Genomic DNA, 10,283 nt, shown 5'->3' on the forward strand with positions numbered 1-10,283 from the left:
TCGTGTCAGCACCAAGACGATTAAGCGAGAAATTTTGTGATGCGATACGTAGTGCAACGTGAGTCAACGAAGTGGAATTCTGTCGTGTTCAGTGCTTTTTCTTGTATGAGCGACGAAGATATGCATTACTTTAATAAAATACCGTTAGAACGGCTTCTGACATACAGGTAGAGAACTATGTAAACTCTCTAAAATACAGCGAGCGATGCTTTTTGTCGTCCTATAGGAGTCATAAAAAATGCCTTGCTACAATTATGAGTCGTTAAGACGACGACAAGAAGCATCTCGCGTCGACGTCCATGGAGCAATTATAGATGTCGAATCGCTCAAGTGGATACATGTATCACAGAGATTGTCGAGACCCGAAGGGTGTGCTATTTTTGCCAGAAATACAAAGTAAAAAAAACTCAAGATAATCAACATCTAGCATGTGATTAGCCATCTCATCCCCTAAATTCTTTGATTGGTCGAAATTCACTTCCTGTAGTCAGTCGACGTAATCGGCACATACCTCTTCTCGTCGAGCATGACGCGGCCAGCACGATGGACACGACAGCTTCTGTGTGTGCTATTCATGGTCACTAGCACCCCTACAACCCACGCACAGAGGTCCTCGTCTTCGGCCTCTGTAACCACAGCGCAGACGCTAGCACAAGAATGGTTTCTTTCCAATTTCGACGACAACGAGACGCAACTTGCTGCTGGAGTCAATTCAGCACTGAAAAACGTCACGACCAGCGACGTCATGTGCTACGGAACTCCATCCATACAACGCCGTACCAACGAGGCGAGTCCAAACGGCGGCTGTCCGGCAATCTACACGTCTGTGAACGCATCATGCTCATGTTTGACGTCTGGATACTCAGACTCGGACACGTGGGAGTTCCACGTCACGTTAAGGACCGACAAAGACAGCGCAAAGTATCCAACGACTCTTTCGTCGACAGATATTTTATCAATCGACTCGATCCGCACGCTATTAGTTCCATCCAACCTCACGACGCTGTGAGTGGCTTTTTTTTAGTAGAAAAAAAGAGAGATTGACTCGTGATCGACTACTAGGATAATTATAGGAGAAGGGGTGTATCCACAGACCATCACATTTGTATCGCAGGACCAAAGTCTGCCAGGATCGACGCTGCCCATCGCAAAGACAGTAGACGGAACTATTGGTGTCACTACAGTGTGAGTGAATAAAATTTAAACCAGAAGGGGATATTGTGGTTAAGCTAATTGTGTTGTACTGATAGGACACTTGAGAATATTGATATGTCTTCTATCACCCAGAGCGTGTCCACATTTTTCCCGTCGACGACACGGAACATGTAAGATTACAGTAGAAATTTAGGTTGATAAGTTCTCACGGGCTCTAAACGTTTTTTGCAGCACACTCAGGAACTGTAATATGATCAAGTTTGGCTACGATTTCTTCGCTGGACTGGACAACGTGCGGTATCTGTACGTCCTGGTCTGCTATATTTTATAAAAATCAGAATGCTGACTGTTAAATTAGGGATATGTCGTCAAACCATTTGACAGCTGCGTACGTTGGCTCATCCATCGCCCACTCCTGCTCCAACCAGTTTTGTGCAGTCGAAGCGTTGTACGTACCTCTCATATCTTAGTCTTTGTATGATGGCTATTATATGTATGAATCCACGTGTTAGTCTTTGTATGATGGCTATTATAACACGTGGATGTTACGTAGAAACCTTACGAAAAACAGCATTTCAGTTTTCCCGACTGTGGTCTTCAACGTCGACAACTTGCAGGAACTGTGGGTGTCGTTTGACTTTGTTTTTATCATTTATTTTTCTAACGACTAAATATTTTTACGTAGATATATCGCAGACAACGACATCTCAGATTTTACCGTCAGCTCGACGGTTTTCAGCGCCATCCAGGCTCTAGCAGCGTTCGACTCGGATCTTCCTGACGAAGCAGCAACGTGCACGGACGGAACATTGCAAACTGCACACAATCGCAAGTTTTGCGTCACCAATAGCTCCATTACTACAGGTACACTCGAATATCTCGACTTAAATATTTAATTTTTATACTTATTTATATTATATTGTTACAGCAGACACATCTTCAAGCGATTCCAGCTCGTTGACTATCGCCTTGGTGAGTGGAGGGTGTTTTATTGTAATTATTCTTGTTGCATTCGGTGCCCGAAGATACGTCTCGCGCAAGAGATTCCAGCGCCTATCTTCTTCCAAGAATGATTTTTATTCTCAAGAATTCGGCGATACTCTAGATTTTGACGACACTCAAGTCGAAGTGGATGCAGTCTTCCTTAATGACCCCGTGATTGTAACCAACCGAATCGATCATAAGCTGCTAAAACTGGGCCAATGCATCAGCAAAGGAGGCTTCGGGTTGGTATTTTTGGGCGAATATAAAGGTCGTCGCGTGGCTATCAAGAAAATCCGCCCTGACCGCAGTGTTACGACCGCGGAGATCGAGACTTTCCTTAAAGAAATTATCATGATGGCCGTGTTGTATCATCCGCGAATTGTGAAGTTTATCGGCGTGGCGTGGGATAATCTACGACATTTATCCGCCGTCACCGAGTTCATGGATAATGGCGATCTGCGCGAAGTGTTGCATGGATATAAACTGAAAGGAGAGCAGCTCTCCTGGGAGTCACACAAAGCCACAATCGCGCTGCATATTGCAGAAGCGTTGGCGTACCTTCATGCCCTCAAGCCGAAGATTATCCATCGAGACTTAAAATCCAAAAATGTGCTTCTGAACATGTATCTGGAGGCCAAATTGAGCGATTTTGGCATATCTCGGATGCATTATCTGGTCGAAACGCACATGACTGCGGGTGTGGGCACGTCCTTCTGGATTGCACCCGAAGTTTTACTCGGTCGAGATTACGATGAAGCCGCGGATATTTTCTCTTTCGGCGTGGTTTTGTCGGAAATCGACACTGACGATTATCCGTATTGGAACGACGAAAATCCGTCGAATCGGGGAAAAATCCAAGAAGCGGAAATTTTGAGTTTAGTGGCGGAAGGAAAATTGCGTCCAAGCTTCTCGAAAGATTGTCCCAAGGCGATTTTAGACCTGGCAGATTGTTGTTTACAGAAGAAACCGGAGGCTCGCCCCACTGCGGCGGAGATTGTGGTTATCCTTGAGCACATGATACACGCGTCGGAGCGCAGTTCCTCCTCGCTACACTCGGGAGCATGGTCGGTCACAAGCTCGGACGTGGGGATCTGATGACACAGTTTTGAGTTTTTGCTTACGCACAAAAAGCAATATAATTATTTGTCGATAAAATTTTGTCGGATACTGATAAAGTATGACGTCCTAGCCCAAAGTCCACACACAAAGCCCGTTGGGTAGGTCGCATACTGAAAAAAAAATCATTAGAGACCTGGTTTGTATCGTGTTTAGCATTCATTTATTGAGAGCTCATTGAGACTCTAACGGCGTGCAGCATTCCTCTACTATCGGTAGTTCGGGCTAATTTCAGGCAAGAATAAGACGTGTTGATGAATGCGGTCCGTTGCTGCGTGCACTATAATAGTTTTTACTATCGTCTTTAAGATAAATATAGCTGAGCTCGCATAATTGATATAGCTTAATATCATCAGGTATGGCAAAACTATGTGACCCACCTAAATATCATCTTCAATTTCGCGACTTCAGTATGGCACAAACCCGAGCTGTTCTCCTTCTGCTCGCGGCGCTTTGCTTGCGTCACGCTCTCTCACAGTCCACTCACAATGAGCCTGTACCGTCACGACCCCAACCTCCAACCTCCCGTCTGCCGCTTCGTCTACAGATGCGAGATCTGTGCTCAAATTTCGTGACAATATGTGACTTTGTGTCGGAGCATTGCAATCCCGAAGCTAAAACCCAACCTTGGATAAAAAACCCACCAAGCATTGATGCAAAACCCAAATGCATCGAGAGCTTCAACTTGTTCTACCAGCACAACAATACTTTGACCAGCTGCATCCAAGATTTACCCGCGCAATCCAGCGAAAAGACCCAAGCACTGCTCTTCCTAAAGTTCTACTCAACCTGGCAGCAGCAAAATGCCTGCAGACTATTCCACGCCACGGAGGCCAAGGCAGCTGCTGAATGCTCTGGTGTGAACGCGCATCGACCCTGGATACAAACAACGTGGCCTTTGTATTGCCACGAAGTCTTCACAATGTACAACAGCACACGACACGAACTGGACGAGCTTTGTGACCGAACTCCTAATTCTGAGACGTTCTGGGAAGGATACGTGGACTATATCGGCTCCAAGATATGCAAACACTACTACGACATGGTGCGAGAAGCGAGAGACCAAGGGTGCGGACAAAAACACAAGGCGTTGTATGCCACCGAGTGTCGAAAAATGTTCCAGTGGTACGTGGACAACAAAGAAGTGGTCGAGACAGACTGCTTCGAATTGAAGGCCAGCAAACCCTTTTATAAGGGATTCTACACATGGAAGAAGCAAAACGGAGCTTAATAAAGGGACGTTTTTAAATGTGAAAGGCTGGCAGAATTTTCTATATTCAATAACGTGCTCTTGAAAGGTCGCCTGCTTTTCCAGATATCAAGAGATGGAGACGGCGGCGGTGTGCGTATTGCTGCTCTTTGTAGCACTCAGAGTCGTTCATACAGGTACAATATCTACTGCAGCTTACCGCTTAAGTGTGACGCTCACTTTTTTGATTTTACGGACCACATAGGGTTTGTGTTTTATGATTTCAACGGAACCACAGGCTTAGTGCTAAACGGCAAAGCTGCTACGAGTAGCTGCGCACCCTTCAAGCCAGTACGAAACTCTCGCAGTTCTTTTGCTGAGAATAGTAATTAAATGCTGCGTCGATTTCTAGACTGATTACTCGAAATATGCTGGCACTGCTGATACGCGAGAAGCAACACTAGAAGTGACTCTTACCGAGCATCTAGAACATATCCGTCTTGAGACTCGAGACACGGAGAACCACACAACGAGTCAACGAATCGCAGTGGAGACTGCCATGTTGGGCCATCGTGACGTCTTCGAAGCGAGTGAGGAGAAACGTCGATGTCCTGTGCGTCTGCGTCTCACAGCCTCACAACCACATCAGGTCTCGTCCGTGTGGTATACGCAACAGCTTCCAGTTCTCCAGGGCTTCGAGACGAGGTTCACTTTTCAAATCACCGATCAGTCGAAACGTTGCTTCGAAGTGAAAGATCAAAACTTTGGACTCCATGAATACCGCAGCTGTGCAGTTCACGGGGGCGACGGCTTTGCGTTTGTGCTACACTCGCATCCAAACCGCACAGAAACATTAGCGTCAAAGGGATCAAATATGGGATTCTCGGGCCTTCAGAATTCATTGGCTGTCGAATTTGATACGTGGTATAACGACGAAAACGCTGGAGAAGATAGCTTCTACGACCATGTAGCCATATACTCCCGTGGCCAGGATAGTAACAGAGACTCTGAAAGCGCACGGATATCTGCGGCTGCTGTACACGACCTCGCAGACGGCAAGGTGCATGTTGTCAAGATCCGATATTATCCTGAGCTGAGGGTATTTTTTTTCTTTTTTAATTTTTTTTTTTACTATTCTTGTTGACACAGCTGTGACTGTGTAAACCTTAGTATAACTACATGCCATACTTCTCCGCGACAGAAAATCTAGCCAAGTTTATTAAGGATGTGTCGGAAGGTCGAAGGGTGGGGACTTTACTCGTGTTTATGGACAATGGGATCAACGACGATAAACCCATTTTGGCTATCCCGATCAACCTGGCGGCAACGCTAAGGTTGGATTCGGATGAGGCTTTTGTTGTACGTTGAGCTTATAATACCCTAAGGGTAACATCACGACAGTAAGCTGACGATATATGCTGCGTAGGGATTCACGGCGTCAACTAGCAGCTCGTGGCAGAAACACGATGTGCTTGGCTGGTATTACTGCACAGAGGTAATCTATCATGCGCTATTCTGTTAAAGAAATTGTCACTAACAAGTTATCGCTGTAGCCACCTTGTCTGGACCAGTACGATGCCGAGATGACATTCGACTTCGACTACAACGAGCAGTCGATGCTTTCCACAGCTTCGTATAGCAACACTCTTTACCCGATCTTTATCTACCCGGACACGGTGTCGTGGTCTAAACGTCAGGCATATTTTGCGTCCAACCAGAAGGTCGGACTCGTCTCGTGACAAATATTCGCAGCCTCGGTGAAGCGACAGAGGCACTGGCTGATCTGGTGACTCATTACTATTTTCTAAAAAAAAATAGTTTCTTCATGAAGTCATGCTGTGCACTACCGTTTATAAAAAAAACAAGACTTCACTGCTAAATACTTTTAAAAAAATCTAATGATGTTTAACCATTAAAAAAATCTGCTAGGATGGCCAATCAATAATCAAATAACGTTACCGGATGGACATGTAAAGTCGTTAAGAAATCACTGGCACTCTGTTTTCGATTGGCATGGGGTGTAACGGTATTGACAACGCTACGCAGTCGCGTACCAAACGAGGTGATATATATTTCTTTCTTTTTTCATTCTTCCGATGGAAAAACTGAAAGAAAAGTGGCGTCTAGTTGTAGCGGGTGACGGTACGGCCGTTTAGAGGCTGAACCGGGCGCGCGTTGTTGCCCTTATCTGTAATGTGGTACTCAACCAGGTCCTGGTGAAGACGTCCGAAGTCGATAGACGAGATCTTGATCGGGTTCTGTACCACCCACCAGTCGGCGGTCTCGTCGCAACCAGGAGTCGTAAGGCTGCCAGGATAGTTGTAGACGCCTCCAGCTCTGATGGACTTGCGGATCAACGACGAGTACGATTTCCTGTGAAGCAAGAGCGTAGATATCGTTAGCAAGAGGGCGAAGGATTACAAACGTGCATCGATTAATACACTTACAGTTGCACGATGACCGCCGCGGAGCGCTGGTCATCCGAGTTGACGTTCCCAAGAGCATCAAGCACAGGGCCAACCCACGGGTCAGACTTTGGGGCGACCTGGAGGAAGATGCCCAGCACCAGAAGAGCCTTGCCATCGGCAGCTTTGTGCACGAAGTGGATCTCACCGTCCAGAGATTTTCCGTTTATCGTGTGCTCCGAGGGAGCGTGGAGGTGGAGCTGGGCCATTTTGTACGGGACATCGTTAACTGAGACAGCACAGTTGCCTGCCAAACACAACGATACAATTAAAATCGAGTGCATCTCATCATTTGAGACGCGTCTCAACTATACCTCCAACGACGTCAACCTCAAGAGGCTCGTGGGGCTCCGTCAGGTTGTACGTGGAGCAGCGCCCCGTGAAGCTGAGCGGCACCTTCTTGCCTTTGCCGGACTTCGGAGACGTGACGATATCGATTGGTGACTGACGCTTCCCACCGCACGCAGCCCACTTATCAGCCCACGCATTGGTGTTCACCATAGTGTCATCGTTGGCACGATAGCCCCACACGGTATTATTGGCAACGTCAGCGGAGACGGTCAGAGCGCAGGCAGCAATGGCCGCAGCGACGGTGGTGATGTACTTCATTGTGTCGGAACGCAAAAAGATCGGAAGTTGTTGCGTTGAGCGTAAATTGAGGAATGAGGAACTTGGAGCGTTGCATTGCGATGGAAAAACGCCCTATATCACGCGAGGAGCCAAATCGGGATCGGATGCAATCCATGATAGCAGCAGGTGGCACCTGCCTGAATATGGTATTATTAATAATATCATATTTGTACGGCATACCGTATGCCATTACGGCATTGCCATACTGTACTGTCCTCGAAAGTTTTCCAACTGCAAAAGCGGCTGCTTTGAGTCGAAACAGTCTGTGCAAATTGCACTGCAATCGGCTATCGCGACGACAGTTGCATACAATTCATTGATACATGTACTTCAGAATGAAAACAGTACAGTACGCGTACTGTTGATGGCACTGTACAATACTGGAATTTGAGACTGCCGGTATTGACACCAATCTGGGTGTACTCGGTATATGTTTACCAGACCTCTTTCATACGAAAAACGGCTTATAGATAGTGCGTGCAGAATAAGCCAGAATCATATCACACCTTATACATGTAGGGTTGATGGAAGGTGTCGGGCTGAGATAGGGTCTGTAAACTTTGGGGATTTGTAGTTTAATCACAGCCGCATTAATTTTTCGATATAATTTCAGAGTTTTATTAAAAGTACGCGTACTCCTAAAAAATACTTGCATTATCGTACGCTTCTCAAGATACAGATGATCACTTTGTATTTTTTAATTCCTCTGAAATACTACTCGGTAAGCCATTAATTAATCGTGCATGACACGCGGCGATAATGATGTTTTAAAACATATAGTTAATCGTTCTTAAGTACGATTTGCAGACAAATTTAACGGTTTACAATCAGACCACTTGATATTGATAAATGTTGTCCTTATTAAAGTTTCTAATGATAAATATCTCAATCGGATGTTAAGAAGCCTATACAGCATTTATGTATATGCATTTCAGCTTGTCTTCTAAGGTACATGTACTGTACAGCACATATAAATACCTGTACATGTACCGGTACCGTTGAAGTGCAATGATTACGGCAAGATAAATCGATTACGACGATTATAAGCTGGTACACGATCGCGAAACGAGCGATACGTAGTGGCCTTTATTGCATTTTCTTATTCTCCACTCACTAACTAATACAAGAAAACCACAGCGGAATAAATAGGGACATTTCGGGGAAAGCCACAGCATTGTAGCCAAAACTTACGTCTGGATTGATCCTATCAAACGTTTGATACATGGGCATTCCGTAAGTACCCTTTTCAGCCAGAATGGTCCCTATAAGACCCCCGTGTCAGCCATCCCCATTAATTTCGATCCGACATGCCCCCCATCGCTTTAGCTACGACACCCGAAGCCTGCACAAGAGCAGTGCATTTGTTAAGACATGGTGCTCCACCTTGCTGCAGCTTTAAATGGCCACTCTGGAAGGACAATGGTGTCACGCAGACAAGGTGCTGGATGCAGGTACATCGTCGGTAAAAATGTATTTATCGGCAGGATCTTAAAGCGCTACAGGACCGGTGACTGGAATGGTAGCCCATCTAGCCACTGCAACGCGAAATCTAGTCGCAAATGGTCTCGCGAAAATCCCGTGGCGTACTGGCACGGAGGCGTTTTTACTATAGGAAATCGCCTCACCATCATTATACTCTAAATACTCACTAAAACAGTCGAAATGCTCAGCTCTGGCTGCTTACAGGGAAATACCTAAAAAAAACGATAATAATACTGAGAGTCTTTCGAGATGAAGACAGTATATTTCTGTAAAAATAAGCTGTCAAGAATTTTCAAAGCGCTCATACCTTTACGTGGGGGACCAGTGGCTGTACGTGACCTACTGCTACCATATACAAAGGCCTCTGTTACATGAAGTTCCATTACGATATAATAGTTGGAAAAACGTGTACCGTATTCCTTATGTGATTGGCGACAGTCACATTCTTACGCTTAGCACACGACTCGAAATTTAATACAATTTGATTGGCTGCTGGATTTGTCGCTAATGACCAAGCGTCGCCAATCACATAAGGAATACGGTACCCTGTATAAAAAGGATGAAACTCTAAGGCCCTTGTTCAAGTGGAGAACGCGTTCTGAAAAGGAATATAGCCTGGGATTTTATTTGCTGAAATTTAAACGGTACAATGTACCACTTTAAAAATTGACGTTCTGAAACACTTGTTCTGGGAGCTTCTCAAGCAGGCGTTCTGCCCTCAGCCCATTTGTGCCATGGACGACGCCACGGCCGCCATTCTAGCAGTAGTAGTAGCTGCAAGCGTGAGCGCTGTAATTGCCACGGCAGATAAGCGCGATTTACGACGGCCACCCAAAGCCCCCAGGACGTTTAACACTCGAGCATTCGAGACAGCTCTCCGCACTCCGGGAACAGGATGGTTCCACGACAAGCTTCGGTGTGACAAGAAGTCTTTCCTACGTATCTACCGATTAGTGCACGCTGCGTGGGGCCGTGAGCCCGGCCCCAACACCAAGCCCCCGTCATTAAGCGCGTGGCGCTCACGATGCTCTACCTGACCAAGGGTGGTACCATGGACCAGGCTGCAGCGGCGCTGGGCATCTCCAGGCCTCTACATTAACGATACCCTGGACGTGCTCAGTGCCATGGCGAAATCTATTATCTCCATGCCGCCAGCAGAGGAGCTGGCAGCTGTTGAAGATGGCTTCTACGCTTCGGCCGGGTTTCCCGACACTATTGGCGCCGTCGACGGTACTCTCGTCCGTATTGCGCGCCCACACGAC

General features: G+C 46.3%; 4 protein-coding genes across 4 annotated transcripts; 3 read left to right on the top strand and 1 right to left on the bottom strand.

Annotated features, from left to right (window-relative positions):
* Nucleotides 1–536: 536 nt before the first annotated feature.
* PITG_17839 (protein kinase) lies at nucleotides 537–1,189 on the top strand (the record flags this gene model as incomplete). The annotated part of the gene is made up of 2 exons (XM_002896626.1): nucleotides 537–1,005; nucleotides 1,063–1,189. The coding sequence occupies 2 exons, from the start codon at nucleotides 575–577 to the stop codon at nucleotides 1,187–1,189; spliced, it is 558 nt and encodes a 185-aa protein (XP_002896672.1).
* A 216-nt stretch (nucleotides 1,190–1,405) lies between these two features.
* PITG_17840 (protein kinase, putative) lies at nucleotides 1,406–3,234 on the top strand (the record flags this gene model as incomplete). Its single annotated transcript, XM_002896627.1, has 5 exons — nucleotides 1,406–1,458; nucleotides 1,514–1,603; nucleotides 1,709–1,777; nucleotides 1,841–2,019; nucleotides 2,084–3,234. 5 exons carry the CDS (start codon nucleotides 1,406–1,408, stop codon nucleotides 3,232–3,234), a joined length of 1,542 nt encoding a protein of 513 aa, XP_002896673.1.
* A 1,769-nt stretch (nucleotides 3,235–5,003) lies between these two features.
* On the top strand, nucleotides 5,004–6,183 carry PITG_17841 (uncharacterized protein; the record flags this gene model as incomplete). Its single annotated transcript, XM_002896628.1, has 5 exons — nucleotides 5,004–5,237; nucleotides 5,310–5,543; nucleotides 5,615–5,803; nucleotides 5,871–5,939; nucleotides 5,998–6,183. 5 exons carry the CDS (start codon nucleotides 5,004–5,006, stop codon nucleotides 6,181–6,183), a joined length of 912 nt encoding a protein of 303 aa, XP_002896674.1.
* A 312-nt stretch (nucleotides 6,184–6,495) lies between these two features.
* Nucleotides 6,496–7,555, bottom strand: PITG_17842 (carbonic anhydrase, putative; the record flags this gene model as incomplete). The annotated part of the gene is made up of 3 exons (XM_002896629.1): nucleotides 6,496–6,817; nucleotides 6,892–7,156; nucleotides 7,224–7,555. The coding sequence occupies 3 exons, from the start codon at nucleotides 7,516–7,518 to the stop codon at nucleotides 6,568–6,570; spliced, it is 810 nt and encodes a 269-aa protein (XP_002896675.1).
* Between the last annotated feature and the right edge of the window lie 2,728 nt (nucleotides 7,556–10,283).

This window comes from Phytophthora infestans, genomic scaffold, assembly GCF_000142945.1.
Source record: "Phytophthora infestans T30-4 supercont1.56 genomic scaffold, whole genome shotgun sequence".
NCBI lineage: Eukaryota > Oomycota > Peronosporomycetes > Peronosporales > Peronosporaceae > Phytophthora > Phytophthora infestans.